Source organism: Poecilia formosa, unplaced genomic scaffold (assembly GCF_000485575.1).
Source record: "Poecilia formosa unplaced genomic scaffold, Poecilia_formosa-5.1.2 Scaffold112, whole genome shotgun sequence".
In the NCBI taxonomy this organism is placed as follows: domain Eukaryota; kingdom Metazoa; phylum Chordata; class Actinopteri; order Cyprinodontiformes; family Poeciliidae; genus Poecilia; species Poecilia formosa.
In genome coordinates, this window is record NW_006800051.1 from 998,848 (window position 1) to 1,024,840 (window position 25,993).

The window sequence follows — 25,993 nt, forward strand, 5'->3', positions numbered from 1 at the left end:
GAGGGAACCAGGCGGAGGGAACCAGGCGGAGGGAACCATCGAACCTCCCTACAGGCGGAGGGAACCATCGAAGCTCTCTGGTCGATTATTGACTGTATTTTGTGAACATTCAGGTTTTGTAATCAAACTTGTATCTATGATTAGAAATGTAGAAGAAAAAGCAAATATGAAAGTGGCTCCTTGGCATTTAAATATGGCAACAGACAAAGATTAACCACAACTAGATGTCTCATCCATTCATTCATTTAGACGACTGATCCAGTAAAACTTCATTTTGTTTTCAGCTGCAGATTCTGCATTAGAGAAGGGGCAGTGGGTCAGGCTCTCTACCTCCTCACTGCTGTTTTACATCACATCAACCGAGTTTTGTCTGTTTGCCATATGGAAGACCAGGTGCTGCTTTTGGTCTCTGCTGCCAGGTTTCAGATACAAACACGAGTCCTTCGGGCAAAGATGAAGGGGACAAATCGAGTTTTTGTAACAGGAAGAAAGAATAAAACATGAATAAAAACGAGGATGAGTTGGTTCCAAAGAAACTCTGCAGCACCAACAGCAGGAAAACAACAGACTGTACAAACTGATGTAACACCGTGTTACAGGAAATTTCTGCTTCTCTGCTGAAAACACTACTCCGTCCATTTCCCAGAAAAAAAAACAAGGTTCTGATTGATTTTACCAATTAACCCGGCCTGTAAAAGCTCCCTTTCTAATGCACAGAGGGGTCATCAGAGGGCGGCAGCAGCAGATGGTTGAACTAATGGATAAACAAATGAGAGAACAGGATTCACATCTCCAGGCACCGAGACCCGAACATGAAACCGGTTCTGACTGAGTTCTGGTCTAAAAGCTAAAACAAACTCTGCAAAACCAGAAACTCCTGAGAAACGATGGAAATATTACCGAACAAAACGATTGGTAAAATGAAAACTGCAACATTTTAACTCTTTTATATCAGCTTTAGGGTTGCAACCAACTATTATTCCAGTAATCAAATATCCTGAAGATTAATTTGGATAAAAATAACTGGCATATTCCCAACTTTTCTTTTTTTTGCATCCAGCCACTTCAACTTTTTTAATACAATGTTAGAAATACAACAAAAGATGCAAACAAACATTTCAATTCATGTCTTTAAATAAGAAAATAAACATTTATCGTCTAAATTGCAGCATCAGCATTACACTTGATCATTTATAGCAAAGGTATCCTGTGTAAATATTTTGAACATGTTTGGCTGAATTACTGCTCCGAATACAACTAACCTTTTTAGAGTGCATTTCCTTCAGCTAACAATAAATTACCAAACCACTTCAGAATAATTTCAATAATAGATTCATCACAATTAATCCGACTAATTGTTTCAGTCTTAGCTGATTAATTTCAAAGCTGATTCCGATTCCTGAAACTTCTAGAAGATTCATTAATTATGGGTTCTGTAAAAGATGCATGATGGAGACGAATGTCTTTCAGATGAAAACCAGCATAAAGGTGGTTTGATGGAAGCTGCATATGTAGATATTTATCATGCATATCAGGGTTCTCATACTTTTTGTTTCCTGCAGGTCATCATAACTATTATAGCTTCTTATCCTCCTCAGCCAATGAAATCAGAGTTTTTATGGAGGCAGAAACAGCAGCAGCTGATTTTATCATCTAAAGCATAAACATTCTTCACCATCCATCTTTTAGTTTGAAAAGGATCTTAGATAGGATCTCCAGACCTCACGCATCGAGATGGGAACAACTTTTTCTACGATTATCCACACCTGGAAAATACATAAATCTTATTTCGGGGAAGGTGAAGTTATAGAAGAAGAAGAAGGATCCACAAAAAACAACGAGGCCCAAAAAGAAAAAGGGAAAGTTAAAGAGCAAGAGAGTCCAGCAACGAAGGTCAACACTGAGGGAATGTTTTCTATGGAGTTCAGATCAGCTAAATGTCATAATTCAGTCACACTTTCAACATGTTATCGCCATGGAAACAAGAGCACGACTGGCTCATTAAGCTCCTACTTTCCTTGTTTACATTCCAACATTAGATTTTCTTGCCACTCTTGTAATCTCCAACGAGGAGGGAAAAAAGAGGAAGGAAGAGAAGGGTTAAACAAAGAAGACTTGGTCTTTACAGGCGGTGGCGCGGGCTGGGGCGGCCGTGGCTGCGGAGAAGGCGGCCACGATGGAGGCGAACACCACGCTGGGGCTCTGGGAGGCGTCCACTGCCGTGTGCAGGCCCCGGGCGCTGTAGTACTGCACCAGGGGGGACGTCTGCCGGTGGTAGGCGTCCAGGCGGGAGCGGAGCGTCGTCTCGTTGTCGTCGCTGCGGCGGATCAGCGGCTCGCCCGTCACCTGGGAGGAGGAGCAGAAGCATCAGGACGAGGCCTCAGGTGGGAACAATCAGTTACAGGCGAACTACTGGAACCAAAGTTATCATAGATAACTAAAACTAAAACTGAAAAAACATTTTATTAATAAACATGGAGAATAATGGGGTAAAAAAACTATAACTAACTGGAACAATACTGTGAGCTTATAAAACTAAAACATAATGAAATTATAGATACAATATCCTTTGTTTTCATGTTTATGAACCCATAAGCCTTTTGAACTGATGTGAAATTGATTCCTCCTCAAAAGTTTTACTTCAGTCATCGGCAAATTACAGCACTTCCTTTTCTTCCTGGTGGCGCTAAGCTAGCTGCAAAACGGCGACAGCAAAAGTTTGGAGGAGACGCCAGAGTCAGTTGGTTGTTCAACAATAACTGAATTCATTTTTAGAAAATTGCATCTTCGGCATGCACACATAATCACAATACTTTGGTTCATTTTTAGGTGCAGAATTCAAAAAGGTCAAAGTATGAAAAAACTAAAACTACTGCCGTAGCTAATAAAATGTAAATATGTAATTACTAGCTAGCAAACAAACAAACTCTAAAATCTAACTTAAGCTAACCAAATTAGATAAAGTCATAACAAAATAAAACTAAACTGAAATGAAAGACCAAAAACCATCACGACCCTGCCTTAAACAGGTTAGGCCATGGTTATGGGCTTTTCAAGACCTGTTTATTACATTTTAGCACAAAATCAATCTTAGAAAATGAGATTTTAGTCTGATCAGTTGTGCCTGTTTTAGGGCCTCTGTCACTTTAAATCCAAACAGCTGCTGCTGGCCACGATCCACAACTCAACATTTACACCCGCATGTGAAAAAGTCTACAAACAGAAGCACAATTACACAGTCTTTGAAAAGCAGAAGTGGAGCCTCCTGCATAACCAGCAAGAATGGAGCAAGTGGGATCTGGATGGTAAGTCAACAACAAAACACTTTTCTTTTCCAGTACAGTGGTGACATGGAAACAGTTCAAAAACAAAAAACATTAAGTTAATGCCAAAAACACAGAGAGGTGTTTTTTTTTTAAAGCTCTTGAGCTTAAAACAAAAAGACTCAAATCTAAGTACAAAAGTGTGCAAAATGTGAGTTTTGTGTAATGGGTTCTCTTTTAATTCCTGCATGTTGCTACTTGTTGCAGCCTGAGGTGGAGGCAGGAAGCAGGAAATTATCACAGAAAATAAACAACAAAAGCACCGAGCTACTGAGTCAACACACACTGACAAGTTGTGACAGTAGACCAAACAAACCACAAGAAATTCCCAACATACAACATTTCCGTGTCATAACTGAACACGTAAAATTCCAGGAACATCTTGGATAATTTATTCAGAGGCTGAAGAATGAATACATTTAAACCAGTCAACGTCTAGTTGAATTAAAATCCTCTAATTTGACTCTGTTGGTCATTCCAGATGTGGTGTGAAGGTTTAGGAGGAAATATTTTAGAAAATCTTTCTAATCCTTTGAATTTTATAAAAATGCAGTGCAAATACTAAATCATTATACAGAGATGTTTTTCTGCTAGATTTTATTAAAACTAAAAAAGACAAAAGTTGATGATTTTTGTTACAGGAAATGACATCAGGGATGCAGCTTCAGCAGGAACTGGAGTCTCGGATGAGTTTAATGTTAACATTGGCTCCACATAAAACATACTAATGCAGAAAATTCAGAGTTTCACTTCACACTTTTTAGAGATGTGTTGTAAAAACTCAAAAAATAAGCAACAATAATAATATCACTTAATCAAGTTCTTTCTAACATTCAGCAATACAAAATATGTAAAAATCCTAAAACTGAATGTTTAAATGTTTAAATAAATACATCTATGTATGATGATTTAATAGTTTTTCAGGGTTTGGACATTTGAAATGCAAATTAGTGTTTAATGATCCAATTCTGATATTTAGGGTCATGATTCGGTTCAGATGTGATTTTTCATTCACAGACAAATGTTTCTATTCAAACGATTTAGAAATAATGTGAGATGGTGAAAACAACTAGAATATTTTAAACAATTCTATAGGGTCATAATATGGAAGCCCATTTCTGCCACTCTGGTTAAAAGTAAATAAATCTCTTCATATTGAGATTTTCTGTCGTCGTCACAACCCTGAAGCTCTAAAAGTTTCGCTTTAACGAAGCCATTCTGGTTCTGGCAGAGCCATTCTTACATCTGCCATTACGAAAAGGTCAGTGGATGTTACAAAATAAAAAAAGTCCTCCACCAGCAGCCACTTCTGCCCACCTAGATGGAGACGCAACAGCTTTTCAGACTGAAACTGGGTCACAGCTTTCTGAAAAACAAAACGTGTCTGAAAGTGAAAAGAGGCCAGTTGTTGAAAAGCAGCTCAACTCTGACCCATTTTCAGCCTGAGAGTCACTCAGGTGGGCGGCGGGTTGCTCAGACTGTTTTCCCCAGCAGGCCGGAGCAGAAACTACTTACGTCATCCTTCATGTGATGTTTGGGGGGGTTGAACTCCTCGTGGTAGGAGCGGCCGCTGGGCTGGTGGATCAGCCTGCGGAAGCAGAGCGGGTCAGTGAGTCACTGTCCTTTCACATCCCACACCATGTCCTACTTGGACCTTGTCGTTGCGACACGATGCCCCGCAGACACACATGACTGCATAAACCGAGGTCGCATCGGGTATGATGCAGTCGAGACGACAACTAAACATTTCACAACATGCTGCAGGCCAATCTGAAAGCTGCTCAGACCAGAGAACATCGACTTCACCACAAATCGTCCCCAACGTAGGCGGAGCTGGAAACTTGATTTACTCAGTCGGTTATGAAAATGATCTGGCACAAAACCAGCTGGCCCATATTTCCAGGCTTTACCAACTGAAAGGGCCGATACCTGAACATCACTGCAGACCTGAACCTTCAGAGCCACATAAAGACAGCTTCAAAGTCAGTCTTCCATCACCTGAAGAACATTTCCCAGTAAAACCAGGGAGATGGAGCGCATCACCCCAGTTCTAAAGTCCTTCCATGACTCTCTGGAGCTCAGAGTATAAACGGTAAAATCCTTCTGTTGATTTATAAATCACTGAACAATTAATCACCAAAACACATTAAAGAACCAAACATGGAGAAGCAGCTTTCAGCTTCTACGCACCACAAATCTGGAACAAACTTCCAGAAAACGGCAAAAGAGCTGAAACACTGAGCTACTTTAAATTAAGTCTGGTTCAGTCTGTTTGGAGTTGCCTGTGATTATTAGTAACTGGATCATTATCAATATAATTGATGAGTATTGATGATTTTGATGATGGCATTTGATAAAATGCCATCATCTCTCTCATAATTGGAGAGTCATGTTTTTATGATGTAAAGCACTTTGAACCGACTGGTTGATGAAATGTGTTATACACATATAACTTATATGTACATTTTTGGAGGGTTTTTTTTAAATCTAGATTCTACAAAAACAAGACCTTGGTTAATGTTTCATCTTAAGCACTATGAAGATGAGATAAATGTAGAAACATCTTTAATAAACGAGGATTACTTTCTTTCAGTTGTCTGTCATTGTGGCCAGTTTTATTTTAGAACAGGGGCCATACAACAATCACTCAGAGGGCCACAATTAGTCACCGGGCCGTACTTTGGATATGCCCTACCAATCCATTTTCTTGAGGAACAACTATAAATACAGACAGTACCAACAAATGAGTCACAAAAATGTGTTTTTACAGTTTTAAAGCTGATGTTTCGGTACCTGCTCTCCAGATTTGGCCCTGTAGTGGTGGAGTACTCTCTGAAACCACCAGAGGGCGACAGCCATAATGTTTATAAGGAGAATTCTAGTTTTTCAGGACAAATAAAATGTGGAGAATTTTTTACTAAATCACAATTTGATTCCGATTTTTAGGACCAGGATTCGGTTCAATATCCTCTTTAAGAACTTGTAGGAGCGTGCTCAGTAGTCATAATCTGTTTCTGTTTACAGAACAGACAAGAAAAGCAACAATATGATTCACAACTCTGAAAATCACTTAAATGATGAAATATGTAAAACCTCCAAGATGTGGACTTTAAAGTACATCATTTATTTAAACTCATGTTTTAGTTCAGCGATTTTGCAGAACTTCCTTCAACTATTTTCTCAGCTCTGATTCATCCTAAAAGCCATGAGCAGTCCTATTAACAACACCGTATTTAACGAGTTAAAACTTTAGAAAGACTTAGAAGGTCAACATAACAGCCTGAAAGCGAGCTGCTTTTAAACTCCAGCCCATTTCTGAGGTAAACACTTCACTAAAGATCCGCTGTAAGACCTTCCTGCTGCAAGACTCTCCAACACCTTCAGGCCACCTTCTGTTAATTGCATGATTTCACACTCCACTTGTTTCCAGCATTATCACTCTGTTCCAGACTCTCCTGAATCAATCTGCCGACCCGAGCAGGATTAAGATGCAGACAGCATGAGGATCATCGGAAAACTCTGGAGCGCCATCTGCTGGTGCAGGAAAACCAAGTGGACTTTTCCTCCAGCTCCAGGACGGTTAGAGGTCGTCCTTCCTGGCTCCATGAAAATAAAGCTTTTCTGAAAATATTTTGGGCGTGTTCTCAGGTTTAATGAAGAACTTTAATAAAATGCTTTTGATTTGTTGACTATTAGGTGCACTCTTTTCTATTTGAACCCACAATTTGCCAAGGACAGTGGTTCCCACATTGAATGTAAAAAGTTATTCTTCCTTTAACAGGTTCAAATAGGGCGATACAAAACATGTTCATTACATTTTTAACAAAATCATTCTTGGATAATGAGATTTTAGTCTCTTAGTGAAAATGGTTGCAAACAGATGCGCAATTACACGACCGTCCATTTTTGAAAAGCAGAAGTGGAGCCTCCTGCACAACTAACAAGAATGCAGCAAGTAGTCTCTGGATTATAAGTCAAAAACAAAACACTTGTCTTTTCCAGGAGCCATTGTAGAGCAGATACCAGGTGACCGCACATCGACAGTTCTACTTCGGTCTCTTTATTTTTTAAAGGGGGCCACATTATGCAAATTTAACATTTTGCACATTTTTGTACTTCCACTTGGGTTCCTACCGCTTCTAAAAAAATGGCAACAACATGATGTCTGAAAAATTAAGTCATTTCAAAATTCTCCCTGAATGTAGCGTCACAAATCAGTTGAGTTGAGCTCCAGTTTGGTCAGCTGGTTTTCCCACTGTATGTGCTCTACAATGGCTGCTGGAAAAGACAAGTGTTTTGTTGTTGACTTGTCATCCAGAAACTATTTGCTGCATTCTTGTTGGTTATGCAGTAGGCTCTAACACTTTTCAGAGATGTACAGTTGTATAATTCCACATCTGTTTGCAACCATTTTCAAAGAGTGCGAGTGTAAACGTTGAGGCGTGACCAGCATCAGCTTATTAGGATTTAAAATGACAGAGGCCCTAAAACTGCTCGAAACAGGCAGGACTGATGAGACTGAACTCTCATCCAAGAATAAGTTTGTGCAAAATGCAAATTAAGTGTTTATACAGCATGTTGCCCTATTCTAACCTGTTTGAGGAATCTCAGTAGGTCTCCTTTAAATCATACCTAATGACTACAGGCATTAGGTATGATTTAGATGGACCAATAAGTCAACGCTCTGGCTTCAGGCTCAGCTCCTCCACCCAGACCAATTTACAATAATCGCTTCAAAAGAGAAAACTCCAGTCAGAAATGAATAAGTCTATTGATGTTAGCAGGCAGAACAAGTTACCTCTATGCAACATGCAAGCCGTGTTTCACTGGATTTTCAACTTTGCTGCACTTTAGGTAGCGCTGGTCTAGATCAATCTGGCGCTCTGCAGATCAGTGCAGCATAGAGACACATCGTCTTTTCTGAGACCAGGACTCGCGTCTAGGGTTGAGAGCACCTTTAATATTTACCGACCCATCTGACTGCAGACGGGATTCTTAGAAATGTATCCATATTAGATACATTCGGACTGCCTTCACTGCAAACAAAATATTTGTGACGTTAGCACTAAATTCTAGTGACTATCTTAGGACACTTGAAATAAGACAAAGCTAACTTACAAAGAACTTTTTAGCAATAAATAGGGGGTTGTTTTAAGTAAATAATTCCTTAATGTTGATGAAAAAGTTGTAGTTCCACTGACAGATTATTTCACTAACATGGGAAAAATATCTTGCTGTAAATAAAATAACCCCCACTAATGAAAACACAGAATCTTCAATACGATCGAAACACCGTATAGAGGTTAAATTAACACTAAAAGTTTGGCCAGATGAGATCCAACTTGCTTCCCATGCAGGCCAATGTTAATAAACTGTAATAAAATAATTTATTGCCAAAACGAAGGATGATATTTATTGTTCAGAAACATTATTCCATAAGTTTTGAGGAAACAGAAGCAGTGCTGTTCTGTTCCCACCAACAATGTGTTTGACGAGCAGCTCAAAGGTGACACCTAGTGGTCAAATCTGCATCCTGCACAGCATTTCCAATCAGGTTACTGGAACAACTTTAACTGCAGCTTCACAACAAAACGTTCAAAAAGAAAATATTTTCAGGTCAGGATGAAGCTCCTGCTCTGCTGGTTCTCTGTTTAAACTCATCCTGGTTTATCCCTGAACCCAGCAGGTTTTAGCACCAGACCAGCTCAGACACGCTGTGACTGCAGCTCCGGTTTCTTATGGCTCGGAGGCAAAGCGTTTATCCTGCAAGTTAAACTCTGGCTGTGAATCGGAGGAGCAGCTGTCATGGAAAGCATAAATCAGCTTTCAGTTCCAGCTGCCAGTCAAACTGAGTCACTTCTGAATGATTAGTTTGTTTCCTACCTGCCGCAGATCCGGCGAACCAGCAGGGAGTCGTCTACGGAGAACTCGATCACAGAGTCCAGCTTCTCGTCCCTTTTGTCCAACAAGTCGTCCAGCTGAAGGACAAACAGCACAGAGGACGTTGAGCTTCATCGCTTGTCTTCATAAATACGTAAACCCAGAAGTTAGATTATTTTCCCTGGTTAGTTTCATAGAACCTGATGAATAAAATATGAGGACTAAATGTTGTTGCGAACCATTTCTGCTTGTTTGACCGTTCTGGGAAAGCCGTCCAGCAGGAAGCCGTTCCTGCAGGCGGTCGTGTCCAGGTTCTTCTCTATGAGCTCCACCACCATCTCATCGCTGACCTGCAAGAAAAAAAAAAAAAACGCTCAACAACTTCCTGCAACTTTATCTACCAGACAATGTGATATCTGCAGATAGCACAGTGTGTAATTAACTGTCACGAACACCACAGGAAGCACTAACAGCCTCTAAATTACCAAAGGAAATGACATCAGAGGTGGTAATAATGAAGTCCTACGACTCCCACTGACATAAAACCTAAACTTTAAAGGAACAAACACAAAGCTACGGCTTCCTCCTGCCTTCAGTTCATGACAGTTTGAAAACATAAAGGAACGGCAAAGAGAAAGTACACCCTCCAGGCTACAGTAGAGTTTTAACATTGAGTCAATTTTTATCTGATTTAATTTGACCTTGATGTGCAAAAACACACAAACTGCAGCTTTATCAGTCAGTAACGATGAAAAAGGACAAAAAAACTTTAGAAATAAAACGAAACGCACAGATCCCCTTTTTTTCAATTACGATACCGATATCTGAGGTTTAGTATCGGCCGATACCGATCCGATACAGAAAAACTGACTGAAACGTTTCTTTTTTTAAATACAGACATAAATGGACTGAATGGTTTGGTCAGTCAGTGCAATTAGGAGAATAACAGCCAACATAAAAAATATACCAACAAAAACAACAGGTTGACTACTTTGGTGAAACGTAAAAAAAATAAAAAATAAAACAGCATAAAATGTTCTTTCAAATGATTCAGAAAGTGCAATTATGAAAACTAAATATAATGAAAAATAAACAATACAGCATAGAACTAGACTGAACAGATCAGCCCTTATGGATCAGGCACAGTAATTGATAACCTGAGGCCGATACAGATATTAATATCAGATTGATGCATCACTAGTAAAAAGTTCTCACCAATACAATATTTTACTCAAATTTCTCACCAAACTACATTAGAAAATATCTTAAAATGACAAGTTAGACAATGTGTCGCCTTTCTTGCTTTACTTTTTGAAAACACATGTGGCTCAGATGTTCAGGTTGTTATGATTTTATTTTTTTGAGGGGATGATATGAAAGCAGGAATGTTTTACCAGCTTGCCGGAGTCCATGGTCTCCTTCAGCCTCCTGCCGAGTTCAGAGCCTGAAGCCACCATGGCCCTCAGCATGTCTCCTGTGGCCAGGTGGCAGACGCAGTACTTCTCCGCTAACCGGGGAGCCTGCAGGGACGAGACAGACACACACACACACACACACACACACACACACACACACACACACACACACACCTTCAGCTTACCAAACAGTATTCAAAACAGATTTGTAAAAAAAAAAAATCAAATACAACTTAAAAAGAAAGGAAATTTAGTCAAAGTTTAGATTCAGAACGGCGACAATGGAAAGATGCATTTCAATTTAATATGTTAGTTTATGAACATTTTTGATGCGCTGCAAAAACAAAAATATAGGAGCTTGTTTTAAGTAAATAATTATTTAATATTGGTGAAAAAGTTCTAGTTCCACTGGCAGATTATTTCACATAACACAGGAAAAATTTCTTATGAGTGAAATAATTTGCCAGTGGAACTAGAACTTTTTCCATCTCTATTAAGGAATTATTGACTTATTGAGGAATTATTGAGCTTCTATATCTTCCAGAAAAGTTACTTGTAAGTTAGTTTTGTCTTATTTCAAGTGTTCTAAGAGATTTGCACTAGAAACAAGACAAAAATACTTTAAGATGTTGTATTTTTGCAGTGCAGAAAGATTAAATATCTCAAAAAAAGAAAACCATTGTGATTGAGCAATATGGCATGGGATAAGCTGGTATTTTGTTGTGCATTTGAAATATGTCTGTAGCAATTTGAGTTGAAAAGCTAACTTTCTCTTTGTGTGAATGTTCTAAGTTCATACTTCTTATTGATTTTATCTGTTTATTGTGTTTTGAATTGAGTTTTTAATTCATTTTTTTGTGCTCAGCTTTGTCACATTATTTTTCTTTTATCTTGTTTGTTATTGATGTTCAGCACTTTGTTTCAGCTGTGACTGGCGTTAAAGCGCTTTATTTTGAAGTTGATGATGATGAATTTACTTTGAAAGAATCAACAGTGAGTGATTTTTGCAGTGGGGAAAAGTTCAGAAGGAGAAACGGAGACATTCCTCTTCCTGAGGAATCCCAAGGCGTTCCGAGGCCAGACAGGATGTATAATCCCTAAAGTGATTTATCTGGGTCTCTGCCCTGGGATGTGGCTGAAAAAGCTCCAAACTGAGGCTTCAGGAGGCAGGGTTGCACGATTTTAGAGACTCCAGTGATATTATTATAAGTTAGTATTTCTGTGCATTTTCTTCTGTCCTCTCTTTTTCAGTGTTTCCATTATTCTGTGACCTTTTATGTAATGCTGCTGTGAAACACTGCCCAACAGACTCAATGTTACATTAGCATGAAAGATGCAAATTCACAGGATTTGGAATATATTAGTCATTACACTCTGAACAATCCTTTACAATCTGAAAATTTCACATACTGATATTGCTTTGACGAAATATTGAGACAGCATTACTGGCTTCCAATTCATTTGTCCATTTCTTGTTCCGTCTTGCAATCGCTCTGAACAAAAACCAATAAATTTATGGTTTTTTTCCCTACACCTGATAATCTGGTAAACTAGATTAGATTTGAAGTCAAAATTGCAATATTTGTTATATTTTCAGCTGCTGTTGTTCTCTTTCACACTGCTCAGCAACCAGTTCCCCTCCTCACCTGTGGTAGCACTGTAGCAAGAACTTCTGAAAGAAATGACATGAAAACCTTTGAGCGCAGCTGTAAATAAAACACGAACTGTAAATAAAAATGGAGTGGGTTCAAATTTTAGCTGTTGTAGGATTTCACTTTTGTCTTTGGTGAAAGCCCATGAGCCATTTCCCCTCATTAGCGGTAGACTCACATTTGTTTTGGTTGTATTTACCCAGAAAGCCTTGCTCTGCTTCCTGTTTTTGGAGCAGGTTTGGTGTTTGCATATCCATTCAATCCGGGCCGGAGTTCACTTCAACCGAACTGAGAACGTTTATAACATTATACAACTATGCATTTCTGAATATTTATGTTTATTATATGTTCATTCATGTACACATAAATAGACGTTGGAGTAATTTATTATTTGAAATGGAAACTAGTAGAAACGTACGGCTGAAAGTCATTGAGAATCTGAATGACAGCTGAGCTTCTTCCCATTTAAAGAATTAACCAATGTCCTGATTACTTTAAAACAAACTGGGAGGTTTACTGGTGTCAGTAACATGTCCTGTCCTGCAAAATCTATGAAAGTCCTGGAAGATTAAAATCAGGAAAAACTGGTTGGGGATTTTGGTTTTAAGCCACAATTTAGCTACAAACAAACCTTAAAAATAAATAAATTAAAACATTTTATCGTTCTAGACGTCATTGAATTTAGTCAGGACGGCCCTCACCGAAATAAAACTGAAATTTCATTTTTTATCACACCAGTTAATAACAAAGTGATACAGTATTTATTGATAAAAGCAATAAAGGTTAAAGTTCTTATTAACTAGTTATCGATTATGCGCACTTCACCTCTCTTTCCTCAAAGCTAACAGCTACTATTAGCAGCATTAGCTCGCCGCGAGCCTCACCTGAGTCCCTTTCCCGGCTCCGGGAGGTCCGAGAAGGATGGCTCGAATGCCGTCCTGTACATCAGCTATCGCCTCCTTTAACTGCACGCTGGGGGCCATGACAGCACCGGAGGGGGGACACCAAGCAGAAACTTTCCAGAAGTCTGTCGGTGCGGCGGTGCTGACACTTCAGCCAAGTTGGCCAGAAAGAATGAGCCACATCCTCCTTTTCAATACGAGACCTTAGCCCCGCCCATACCAGAGCAAATCCGCGATTTGATTGGTTGGCAGTCGAGTCAATTTACGTGTGTAGCACAGGATTGGAGGAAGCATTACACCGCTTCCGGAAAACGTTTAAAGGAACGCGCACTATTTTATTCCCCACATTCTTTCACTGTAAAATATCACTTTCTTGAATTTATTTGGGGATTTTGACAGTGGTAAGCACGGAATTGTTTATTTACGCCTTAATTAAAAGTAACAACAAATACTTTCCGTTAAAATTTTAAACTAAGTAGCTGCACACTAAAATATAATGGGAAATGCATTTTAAACCTCAAATAAGAGAACAACTTTGAGTAAATATTTTGGAACACAAATCATTTTGATGAAGAAATTATTTTAGAGACTTTATGACTTGTGTTGCTTCAGAAAAATACTAGGTTATGTTTAGAATACCTTTCAGATTGGTGTGAACCTGTCATTGCTCAGGTGTATTGTCTCCTCCCTGCCTGCAGGAAGCTTTAAAAACTCTGTCTCTTCTGACCTGCATTTCTCTGTCAGACTCCCAGCAGAAACGCGTCTGAAGCTGCTGGAACAAACAGCAATATGAGGTTCACAAAATCAGCGCCCAGAGGTGAGCTTTTTCTCCTGCGTTTCGTCATAGTAGTGAAAATCTGAACTCATGTTTGACTCCATCAGATCGATTTCTTCATGTTTTTTCACACAGATAATGCTACTTTAGTGGATGACAACATTTATGATGATGTCATGGTTTCAAAACAACAAGGTTTGAACAAAAAATATTGTTTTTAATGCCAATTTGTGTTTTAATAAAGTGCGATTTTTAGTAGTCTTGTCAAATGTAATTTTTTATTAGCCCAATATTTGTTTTAGTGGTTTGATTGTTACTGTATCTGTCCATAAATTCACATTTTCTGTTTTTCTGAAATTTAACTATCAAACTAATGTTTGACTCCATCAGATTTATTTCTTTATGTTTTCTTTTTTTATGCAGATGTTTCTTCAGTGGCTGACGAAATTTATGATGATGTCATGGTTTCCAAACAACAAGGTTTGAAAAAAAAATCTAATTGAAATGTGTGTGCCACTTAATCAGAACAAGTTTAGGCTTTGAGATTCATTATGAAAATTGTTTTTATAAACCTAAATTTTTGTTTCAGTGATTGGATTGTTACTTGATTTGTCTGTAAATTGACACTTTCTGTTTTTCTGAATTTTAATAATAGGCTGGACTCCATCAGATTAATTACTTTATGTTTTTTGTGCAGATAATGTTTCTTCATTCGCTAACAACAGCTGCACTGAAGACCAGCTTTCGAAGCAGAAAGGTTTGAACTAAAACTAACATTTCTGAAGGCATCTGGTGTGCAAGTAAATTTTAATAATTTGAAGCTTTTATGTCTGATGTTTTAATTATGTTTTTATGGTTACTAGAATTTAATCTGAGTTAATTCCTTGTGCATATTACTGTTAGTTTATTGTTTTATCATTGTTGATCTAAAATACTTCCTACCTGTGGAATATGTCACTGCAGGGAACAATGGGCTTGACTTCTCTCTTTCTGCAACAGTCAACTGTGAAACAAAACAACATTTATGTTCATTTGAATATTATTGATAATCTGAAAACTTTCATATCGGAAACTTGCTCTGGTTGTTCTGCTTAACGCGTTCCGCTTTGTAATCTCTGTTGCTAAACATGGAAGCCTATCCCTCACCAACCTGTTGCCACTTTATTAGGTACGCTGCCTTGTTAGTACTGGGTTGAAAGCGTGATTTTCCTTCACAGCTGGTGAATTCTGACACAAGTTGGACATGATGTCAGACACATTCCTCAGAGACTGCCATCCATATTGACATGATAGCATCACACAGTTCCTGCAGATTTTTATCCAGTTTTACATTTATTCGGTATGAATGAATGCAAATTCACTGCAAGATAGAAGCATCTCTCTACAAGAGAACCATCTGCATATCAGAACAATAGATAGAAAAAATGGCATGGAGTAAAATTTCAGGAGGAGTTTAATCTCAGAAATTTTCTAGACATTTCTAAATTTAAAAAGTAAAAAAAAATTATACATTTGAAACTCAGAAATTTAGTTTTGTTCTGAGATCAATCTAAAAATTAAAAAAAAAATTCATAGCAATTTCTTTGACTTTTCAAATTTAGAAATTTCAAAGTTTTTTTATAGAAAATATCTGACAAATTTCTGAGTTTTTCTCCATACATTTTCTACTTTTTGAGCTAAAACATTTTCCTTTTTCTATTATAGAACATTTTACAGATTAATCTAAAACATTCTGCATTTTTTGCACATATTTTGACTTTTGGAGTTCAGAAATTTCTCCATGCATTTGGTTGTAACAAACAGGAACTCTTCAGTGATCTTCCCCTTCTCTCATGACATCAATATGACAGTTTTGTCCACAAAACATTTTCATATTTTCAGTTTAATTTGGTTATATAATTTATTCCCTCTAGACATTTCTTAAACACAATAGCATCTTGTCTTAAATTTTAATTTTATGTAAATTTAATTAATAGCAAATTTGTGCTTTCTACTCACTTTGTGCGCCTTTTCAGAGGGCATTGTCATTTATTTTGTTCTTATATTATACTGCAATACTTCCTTTTGCCAGTTTATTTATAATGTGGTAAATATCTTCATGCCCAGATGTAGCAGCACTTTCACCTTTCATTTGTTCTCACCATTCAGCAGATCTGCAGCAACCTGGACCGGACAGGAAGTCCAAAATATCTCCAGAACACGCTGTCCTGCTGGTTCTCATGGCTCTCTTGGTCATTGCAGTCTTTGCTCTGAGCATCAGTGAGTTTTTTTTTCAACTTTGAAGTCAAATAAAATAAATAAATAAAAAGTTTTTACTTGAATTTTATGGCAGGTCGTTGTGTTACATTGGAGATTCATAAAATTAGATGCATGTTAGTTAGGAAAACATTCCTTTTTAGCAAAAACATTAATTATTATATATAAATTAATATGTTTTATTTCAGTAAATCTGATCAGTTGCAAAATGTTTTAATATCTAACAGATACTATAAGATCTGTAACAACAATGGCTTTTTGGGGTGATATTTCAGAATTACAAATGTCTGTTTTTGGAAGTTTGCATGTTATTTGAATATTATTATGATTATTCCCTCTGAACAGTCTCCCTCTGTCTGTTACGCTTTTGTTAAAGTCCAGACTGAAAACTCACATATTCCTTCTGCCTTCAACACCAGTTAAAGAGAAAAGTCAAAGGATGGAAGAAAATTGCTTCTGCTAAATTTTCTAAATTGTTTGATTCTTATTCATACGATTAGCTTTTGGAATCTTTGCCAGTTTTATATTTGTCTCATTATTTTTTACTAAACTTAATTTTATTTCCACTCATCTACCTGTGATGATGTATTTGTTGTGAAGCCCTTTGGTCAGCTGAGGCTGTAAATGTGTTAAATAAATAAACTGTGATTTGACTTGACGATTTTTGCATGAAACTTATTTTTATCAGCTTATTTTTGCTTAAAACAGCTGTCTTTTATCTGATGAAAAATGAAAGGTGCCAAACCCTGAAGGAGGATCTGGAATCACTGAAGATGATTGCTTTAGGTGAGACTGTGAGGATTTAAAGTCCAGATTTAATGTTTCATTTTAAGCCTGTTAAAAATCTTTTGTTCTTCTTCACTATTTTATTTAATGTGTTTGATATCTGTTGAATTTATTTTGAAAATGATCTTCAAAGTTGAACCACTCTTCTTTCTTGTTTCCACCCTTCTTTCTCAGTGTCTATCGCCTCCTGCAGTAAAAAGTCCAGCATTTGATCTTAGTTTCATTTCTGTCCTGTAGATTCTTGTAGATTGTAGCTGCAGGATTTCTCCAAAGATGTCTTCCCCCTGATTTTCTGAAGTTTTTGTTCTGATCTGTTTAAAGATGAAACATGTCCAAAGTGTGAAGCCGGCTGGGAGCGACACAGAGGAAGCAGTTATTTTTTCTCCAACTCTACATCATCCTGGACTGACAGCAGACGTTCCTGCACTGATCTGGGATCAGACCTGGTGAAGATCGACAGCAGAGAGGAGCAGGTATGAAACTCTGCTGCAGGTTCAGCTTCTCTCTCATTTCATCATGATTCTTCATCTCAGCTCAGAAAAGTTTCACTTGTATCTTCATCAACTTTTTCTGCCTAGATGTTCCTGGAGATCAGAGTAAGGGAGATAATCAAGAATAATGAAACGTTCTGGATCGGACTGACCGACTCAAAGACAGAAGGCTCCTGGTTGTGGACGGACGGATCTCCACTGAACCAAAGGTCTGATTAATCTGAAATTATTTGGTTTAATTTCAAGAGTTAAAGTCACTTAAATTCACTTAAATCTGTCTTTCTGTCAGTTTGAGTTTTTGGGCTCCGGGACAGCCTGATTCTCTTAGTGGAGCAGAACTGGACTGTGTGGGGATGATGAAGACAGAAATCCCTGATGAGGTCCGATGGTATGATAGACATTGTAATGATAATCTGAGAAGTATCTGTGAGAAAGATTCAAAAATCCAGCTGTGTTTCTGTGTGTGAAGTTCAGTCTAGAAAACAGCTTCAGATCTCTGCACATTTTAAAATATTCTTTTAAAAACATGTTAATAGAAAATTACTTTGATTTTAGAAGATATTTACTTTATTTTATTTGTAATAACAGCAAATCTCCTGTTGAATATGTAAAATTAATAAAGGTTTTTCAGCTTTTATGAGTTTCCTGTTTTCATTTTAATTATTAAACATGAAGCTCATGAGGTTAAGTCATGAACTCCACTTCACAGTTGCCTGAGTGTTTTGTCCATTAGTCCATACATATTTTCGGTCAATTGATCTGAAACATGACTGTCAGTGGCTCACTAGCGCTAGACTCCTCCTGCTGGTTGCATTTGGTTACTACAACCACTAAATCAAACTACCTTGACAGATATTTACCCCAAACTGCTGGCAAAACATTGTAAATATAAACAGTAACTTTGAAGTTTGTAATGGTTTCAATATGCAGATAAGTCCAGAACGAGAGTAAATGTACTTACAAGGAACATATTTCAAAACATCACACCTCAACCTCAGGTTTTGTCTTTTTTAGTCTGGTCAGTTCTCCTTTCAGAATGAGCTGTTTTAGGGCCTCTGTCACTTTAAATCCAAACGAGCGGCTGCTGGCCACGCCTCCGAGATCTATATTTACATTTGCAATGGCTGGAAACAGATGCACAACTATACAAAAGTACATCTTTGAAAGGTAGAAGTGGAGCCTCCTGCACAATCAACAAGAATGCAACAAAGCATTTGTCTTTTCCAGCAGCCATTGTGCAGCGAATACAGTGGTAAAACCAGCTGACCAAATGTTCTGGAGCTCAGTTCAGGGTGCTAGTTAACGTCACCGTGCCCATTGATTATGACATTAACTGGGAGGTTTTTGATACAGATCATTTTCCAGACACTAATAATCATTAACTAATCACCAAAAACCACCTGGGTGTTTTCTTTAATTGCTTCGGTTGTTTCTAGAAGCAGTAGCAACCTAAATGACAGTATGAAAATATTCAAAATGTGAATTTTATGTAATAAGTCCCTTTTAACTCAAAAGAGTTTTTTTCATCGATAGCAAAAATGCAACTCAACTTTTGCACTGGTGTACAGCTGAGAAGCTGCACTTTCTTACTTTTATTTATGTGAAAAGGTTTAAGGAGTTCTTTTACTTTTATTTTATCAATGTCTTTAGAACACAGATAATTTTGATATGGAAATTATTGTAGTTTTTGTGACTGATTCCTTTGATGTCACCTGTTTCAAAGTGAAACCATCATTGCTCAGGTGTGTCTGTCTCCTCCCCGCCTGCAGGAAGCTTTTAAAAGCTCCCCGTTTCTCCTGACCTGCAGTTCTCTTTCAGACTCCCAGCAGAATCATGCCTGAAGTTGAGGTAACATACTCTGAGGTGAAGTTCACCAAATCAGTGCCCAAAGGTGAGATTTTTTAAATTATGCTTTTCTGCATCGCAGTGAAAACTAAACTCATGTTGACTCCATCTGGTTTATTTCTTCCTGTTTCTTGAGCAGATAATAATTCTTCATCGACTGACACCACTTATGCTGAAGTCCAGATTTCGAAACAGGAAGGTTTGAACTAAAACTTATCTCTGCTCGTGTGTGAAGAAATTGTTATGCTTCTATTGCTATTTTTTTAAACACAGCTGTGTACATTGGTGATATGAGTGTTATTTTTTCATCTGTAAAAAATATTTACAGATGAAAATATTTATGTACACACAAAAAAANCCCACCTAGGCATGCTGGCTGGGAACAGTTACTTTGAAGTTTGTAATGGTTACAATATGCAGATAAGTCCAGAATGAGAGTAAATGTACTTACAAGGAACATATTTCAATCCATCACACCTCAACCTCAGGTTTTGTCTTTTTTAGTCTGGTCAGTTCTCCTTTCAGAATGAGCTGTTTTAGGGCCTGTGTCACTTTAAATCCAAACGAGCGGCTGCTGGCCACGCCTCCGAGTTCTATATTTACATTTGCAATGGCTGGAAACAGATGCACAACTATACAAAAGTACATCTTTGAAAGGTAGAAGTGGAGCCTCCTGCACAATCAACAAGAATGCAACAAAGCATTTGTCTTTTCCAGCAGCCATTGTGCAGCAAATACAGTGGTAAAACCAGCTGACCAAATGTTCTGGAGCTCAGTTCAGGGTGCTAGTTAACGTCACCGTGCCCATTGATTGTGACGTTAACTGGGAGGTTTTTGATACAGATCATCTTCCAGATACTAATAATCATTAACTAATCACCAAAAACCACCTGGGTGTTTTCTTTAATTGCTTCGGTTGTTTCTAGAAGCAGTAGCAACCTAAATGACAGTACGAAAATATTCAAAATGTGAATTTTATGCAATAAGTCCCTTTTAACTCAAAAGAGTTTTTTTCATCGATAGCAAAAATGCAACTCAACTTTTGCACTGGTGTACAGCTGAGAAGCTGCACTTTCTTACTTTTATTTATGTGAAAAGGTTTAAGGAGTTCTTTTATTTTATCAATTTCTTTAGAACACAGATAATTTTGATATGGAAATTATTGTAGTTTTTGTGACTGATTCCTTTGATGTCACCTGTTTCAAAGTGAAACCATCATTGCTCAGGTGTGTCTGTCTCCTCCCCGCCTGCAGGAAGCTTTTAAAAGCTCCCCGTTTCTCCTGACCTGCAGTTCTCTTTCAGACTCCCAGCAGAATCATGCCTGAAGTTGAGGTAACATACTCTGAGGTGAAGTTCACCAAATCAGTGCCCAAAGGTGAGATTTTTTAAATTATGCTTTTCTGCATCGCAGTGAAAACTAAACTCATGTTGACTCCATCTGGTTTATTTCTTCCTGTTTCTTGAGCAGATAATAATTCTTCATCGACTGACACCACTTATGCTGAAGTCCAGATTTCGAAACAGGAAGGTTTGAACTAAAACGTATCTCTGCTCGTGTGTGAAGAAATTGTTATGCTTCTATTGCTATTTTTTTAAACACAGCTGTGTACATTGGTGATATGAGTGTTATTTTTTCATCTGTAAAAAATATTTACAGATGAAAATATTTATGTACACACAAAAAAAGAGCAAAACTTTATTTAATTTAATCGTAGACTTTCTTTAAAAAAGGCAATCTGATGTGGAAGAAATTTTATTTTACATGTTTTACTTCATTTTCTTTGCAAGTAAAACCCATTTCAATGTAAATTTTTTGCGTTGGGGTTTGGTTGTCATTGCCTGATCAGTTTAATTATAGGGTGTTATATTTACAAGGAAGTTGTCACAAAAGAGATTTTACTGCATAGTCTGGACAAATTTAAATGAATTTTAAAAATCTGACTATAAACATATCCATGAGTCTCTGATTTGGGCTACAAAAAGAAAAGAAGAAGAAATATAATTGCAACCTGACCTATTTTTATCATTTTTAGTTTAGCGATTCAATTTTGTAAATCATCTACAATGGTTATAAATAAATAACCTCAGAGTTTTAGGATGTTTTATGATTGATTGCACTTGTGAGGTGATGTTTCAGTTTATTTATTGTTTTATCGTTGATAACATCAGATGCTTCCTACCTATGAAATATGTCACCTCAGGGAACAAAGTGTTTAACTTCTCATTTTTTGTAGCAATGAACTGTGCAGCAATGCAACATTTCACTTGTTTGTGATTTGAACATCAGTTTAGTGAATTTCAGTCTTAATTTTCATTTATATAATTGTAAAAAGTCTGTTGTGTTTCTGTTATCTGGAAAAATACAGATGCAGATTTAAATGATCATTCTCAGATGCACGTTTCTTTGAATCTGGGTTTTTCTTAGTAACTGAGCAGATTTATCTTAATGTTGTAAATTTGAACTTGCACTACAATTATTTANTTTTTGCGTTGGGGTTTGGTTGTCATTGCCTGATCAGTTTAATTATAGGGTGTTATATTTACAAGGAAGTTGTCACAAAAGAGATTTTACTGCATAGTCTGGACAAATTTAAATGAATTTTAAAAATCTGACTATAAACATATCCATGAGTCTCTGATTTGGGCTACAAAAAGAAAAGAAGAAGAAATATAATTGCAACCTGACCTATTTTTATCATTTTTAGTTTAGCGATTCAATTTTGTAAATCATCTACAATGGTTATAAATAAATAACCTCAGAGTTTTAGGATGTTTTATGATTGATTGCACTTGTGAGGTGATGTTTCAGTTTATTTATTGTTTTATCGTTGATAACATCAGATGCTTCCTACCTATGAAATATGTCACCTCAGGGAACAAAGTGTTTAACTTCTCATTTTTTGTAGCAATGAACTGTGCAGCAATGCAACATTTCACTTGTTTGTGATTTGAACATCAGTTTAGTGAATTTCAGTCTTAATTTTCATTTATATAATTGTAAAAAGTCTGTTGTGTTTCTGTTATCTGGAAAAATACAGATGCAGATTTAAATGATCATTCTCAGATGCACGTTTCTTTGAATCTGGGTTTTTCTTAGTAACTGAGCAGATTTATCTTAATGTTGTAAATTTGAACTTGCACTACAATTATTTAATTATGCATTTTTACCATTGTGCAAATTTGTATGCTTCCATTTTGCTTCTATAACTGAGTTTCCCAACTGAAGGACATTAAAAGATATTTCTGTCTCTGTTTCAGACACAAAGGATTTATCTATTCACGTTCAAAAAAAAGAGGGTAAACATCTTTCATCTGTGTATTTTATATTGTGCATCATGTTTGCATGCTAGGTTATCAAGTATTGATCAGATATCCATTCCCCTCTGATTTTCTGTTCACTGTTCAGCAGATGTTCAACAACCGGACAGGAAGTCCAAAATGTCTCCAGCGGTTCTGGTGGTTCTCATCAGTCTCGTCGTTCTCTTGGCAGCTGCTGCTAGCGGCCTGGGTCTGAAAAAATTTTACCTGTGAAAATATGAAGAGAAGTCAAATAAACAAACTCTTAATATTAAATTTATATTTAAATGTGATTAAAAAAATTTTTTTTAGCAAAAAAACATTTTATGTCTTGTCTTTTATTTGTTTTTATCTGCTGGTTTTGAATATTCTTCATAGTCATTATTAACATAACCAGTTGAAAAATTCAGCAGCTATTAAACCAGAAACTGAAATCACAGTAGCTTCTGGAGTAAAATGTCATTAAATAAATGCTACTTTTTACAAAGTAAGTTTGTAAATAATGAGAAATGTTATTTTGCATTTAAGTGATCATAATTATTTTTCTTTAACCAGTTGCACTTTATATAACGAACAACAAAGCTCTCCAAAGCCTGAATGAGGAGATCGACATGTTGAAGAAAAACATCTCAGGTGAGACTCAGAGTTTCATTTAGAGCTGTCAGATCTGGGATTTTAATTATTTTAACACTGTTGGAAATATTTAAATATTCATCAGGACTTCATTTTCTTTAATTCAGCAGAAAACATTCAGTTCAGTTCAGTTTATTTATGTAGCGCCAATTCACCACAAATGTGAGGCATTTTGCAAAAAATATTTTAAATGATTTCCAATTAATTAACCAATCTAGTTAAAATTAGTTTTAACTAGATTGGTAACTAGTGGCTGCTGGTAACTGGCTCAGAACCAGCAGCCGTCTGCCACAACCACCGTTTGAGAAGTCGGAGCACAGACACAAAAAAGAAACAGAAAAACTGATGTAAAAAACTTTTTGTGTTAATGAAAAGTAAAGGTTAATAGAAGACTTTGAACCTAGATATTTAATGTTGGATAAAATCAACCTGTGATCATTGTCAAATATTAACTGGCTTTACTGTCAAAAACATTGAGACTGAAAATAAAGAGGAAGTGATGAAGAGGAAGAGCCAAATTAATCTTCTACCCAAGTTAAGAGATAAGCATCAGTGAGAGAATTTTGTTTGTTTTCTGTTGAGCCCTGCAATAAAGGAGTCTGTCATACTTCAGTTCCAACATTTATTTTGACATTTATTTTTAAACAGAAAGCATCGACCAGCCTACATCTCCACCACCAGCAACGTGTCCATCTTGTCCCGCCACGCCTTCTAGTCCTACTTCTGGAACCACAGAACCGCTGCTACCAACAAGTCCTCCTTCAACAAGTCCTCCTTCAACAAGTCCTCCTTCAACAAGTCCTCCTTCAACATGTCCTCCTTCAACATGTCCTCCTTCAACAAGTCCTCCTTCAACATGTCCTCCTTCAACATGTCCTCCTTCAACATGTCCACCAACTAATACAACAAGAAGTAAGTCCAGGATTTGATCTTTGTTTCATTTCTGTCCTCTAATGATGTTAAAGAGACACTGATGGACTGACAGAGACAGGAAGTTAGATTGTAGCTGCAGGACAGAAGACGCCTCCTGCTGTCTCCAAACCACACAAACATCTACAGAGATTTATTCCTCCTGGTTCANAAAAAAAAGAGGGTAAACATCTTTCATCTGTGTATTTTATATTGTGCATCATGTTTGCATGCTAGGTTATCAAGTATTGATCAGATATCCATTCCCCTCTGATTTTCTGTTCACTGTTCAGCAGATGTTCAACAACCGGACAGGAAGTCCAAAATGTCTCCAGCGGTTCTGGTGGTTCTCATCAGTCTCGTCGTTCTCTTGGCAGCTGCTGCTAGCGGCCTGGGTCTGAAAAAATTTTACCTGTGAAAATATGAAGAGAAGTCAAATAAACAAACTCTTAATATTAAATTTATATTTAAATGTGATTAAAAAAAATTTTTTTAGCAAAAAAACATTTTATGTCTTGTCTTTTATTTGTTTTTATCTGCTGGTTTTGAATATTCTTCATAGTCATTATTCACATAACCAGTTGAAAAATTCAGCAGCTATTAAACCAGAAACTGAAATCACAGTAGCTTCTGGAGTAAAATGTCATTAAATAAATGCTACTTTTTACAAAGTAAGTTTGTAAATAATGAGAAATGTTATTTTGCATTTAAGTGATCATAATTATTTTTTCTTTAACCAGTTGCACTTTATATAACGAACAACAAAGCTCTCCAAAGCCTGAATGAGGAGATCGACATGTTGAAGAAAAACATCTCACGTGAGACTCAGAGTTTCATTTAGAGCTGTCAGATCTGGGATTTTAATTATTTTAACACTGTTGGAAATATTTAAATATTCATCAGGACTTCATTTTCTTTAATTCAGCAGAAAACATTCAGTTCAGTTCAGTTTATTTATGTAGCGCCAATTCACCACAAATGTGAGGCATTTTGCAAAAAATATTTTAAATGATTTCCAATTAATTAACCAATCTAGTTAAAATTAGTTTTAACTAGATTGGTAACTAGTGGCTGCTGGTAACTGGCTCAGAACCAGCAGCCGTCTGCCACAACCACCGTTTGAGAAGTCGGAGCACAGACACAAAAAAGAAACAGAAAAACTGATGTAAAAAACTTTTTGTGTTAATGAAAAGTAAAGGTTAATAGAAGACTTTGAACCTAGATATTTAATGTTGGATAAAATCAACCTGTGATCATTGTCAAATATTAACTGGCTTTACTGTCAAAAACATTGAGACTGAAAATAAAGAGGAAGTGATGAAGAGGAAGAGCCAAATTAATCTTCTACCCAAGTTAAGAGATAAGCATCAGTGAGAGAATTTTGTTTGTTTTCTGTTGAGCCCTGCAATAAAGGAGTCTGTCATACTTCAGTTCCAACATTTATTTTGACATTTATTTTTAAACAGAAAGCATCGACCAGCCTACATCTCCACCACCAGCAACGTGTCCATCTTGTCCCGCCACGCCTTCTAGTCCTACTTCTGGAACCACAGAACCGCTGCTACCAACATGTCCGCCTTCAACATGTCCAGAACCTCCAACATGTCCTCCTTCAACATGTCCAGAACCTCCAACATATCCACCAACTAATACAACAAGAAGTAAGTCCAGGATTTGATCTTTGTTTCATTTCTGTCCTCTAATGATGTTAAAGAGACACTGATGGACTGACAGAGACAGGAAGTTAGATTGTAGCTGCAGGACAGAAGACGCCTCCTGCTGTCTCCAAACCACACAAACATCTACAGAGATTTATTCCTCCTGGTTCA

General features: G+C 37.0%; 3 protein-coding genes across 7 annotated transcripts in view; 2 read left to right on the plus strand and 1 right to left on the minus strand.

Annotated features, from left to right (window-relative positions):
* Window positions 1-13,344, minus strand: part of ak2 (adenylate kinase 2) — a 16,265-nt gene extending 2,921 nt beyond the window's left edge. Inside the window, exons 1-6 of one of the 2 annotated variants that reach the window (XM_007559996.2) lie at window positions 13,155-13,344; window positions 10,598-10,723; window positions 9,443-9,553; window positions 9,207-9,301; window positions 4,839-4,911; window positions 2,127-2,346 (exon numbers count right to left, since the gene is read on the minus strand). In XM_007559996.2, the coding sequence (XP_007560058.1) occupies window positions 2,127-2,346; window positions 4,839-4,911; window positions 9,207-9,301; window positions 9,443-9,553; window positions 10,598-10,723; window positions 13,155-13,253 (724 nt within the window). In that variant the 5' untranslated portion in view covers window positions 13,254-13,344. Of the gene's footprint in view, window positions 1-1,116; window positions 2,347-4,838; window positions 4,912-9,206; window positions 9,302-9,442; window positions 9,554-10,597; window positions 10,724-13,154 lie in introns of those variants that run through there. The other variant, XM_007559995.2, reaches the window with a different exon arrangement.
* Window positions 13,345-13,850: 506 nt separating this feature from the next.
* Window positions 13,851-25,993, plus strand: part of LOC103143506 (CD209 antigen-like protein E) — a 13,698-nt gene continuing 1,555 nt past the window's right edge. The window contains exons 1-9 of one of the 2 annotated variants that reach the window (XM_016675333.1): window positions 13,851-13,989; window positions 14,083-14,142; window positions 14,371-14,427; window positions 14,645-14,704; window positions 16,096-16,206; window positions 16,912-16,989; window positions 17,311-17,462; window positions 17,568-17,689; window positions 17,770-17,999. In XM_016675333.1, the coding sequence (XP_016530819.1) occupies window positions 13,962-13,989; window positions 14,083-14,142; window positions 14,371-14,427; window positions 14,645-14,704; window positions 16,096-16,206; window positions 16,912-16,989; window positions 17,311-17,462; window positions 17,568-17,689; window positions 17,770-17,947 (846 nt within the window). In that variant the 5' untranslated portion in view covers window positions 13,851-13,961 and the 3' untranslated portion in view covers window positions 17,948-17,999. Of the gene's footprint in view, window positions 13,990-14,082; window positions 14,143-14,370; window positions 14,428-14,644; window positions 14,705-16,095; window positions 16,207-16,911; window positions 16,990-17,310; window positions 17,463-17,567; window positions 17,690-17,769; window positions 18,000-25,993 lie in introns of those variants that run through there. The other variant, XM_016675334.1, reaches the window with a different exon arrangement.
* LOC103143446 (hepatic lectin-like) overlaps window positions 20,239-25,993 on the plus strand; it is a 21,368-nt gene continuing 15,613 nt past the window's right edge. The window contains exons 1-6 of one of the 3 annotated variants that reach the window (XM_016675329.1): window positions 20,239-20,700; window positions 20,794-20,853; window positions 22,584-22,622; window positions 22,732-22,833; window positions 23,178-23,255; window positions 23,904-24,167. In XM_016675329.1, coding sequence (XP_016530815.1) covers window positions 20,643-20,700; window positions 20,794-20,853; window positions 22,584-22,622; window positions 22,732-22,833; window positions 23,178-23,255; window positions 23,904-24,167 — 601 coding nt within the window. In that variant the 5' untranslated portion in view covers window positions 20,239-20,642. Of the gene's footprint in view, window positions 20,701-20,793; window positions 20,854-22,583; window positions 22,623-22,731; window positions 22,834-23,177; window positions 23,256-23,903; window positions 24,168-24,342; window positions 24,560-24,904; window positions 24,983-25,630; window positions 25,826-25,993 lie in introns of those variants that run through there. The other 2 variants (XM_016675330.1, XM_016675331.1) reach the window with 2 other exon arrangements.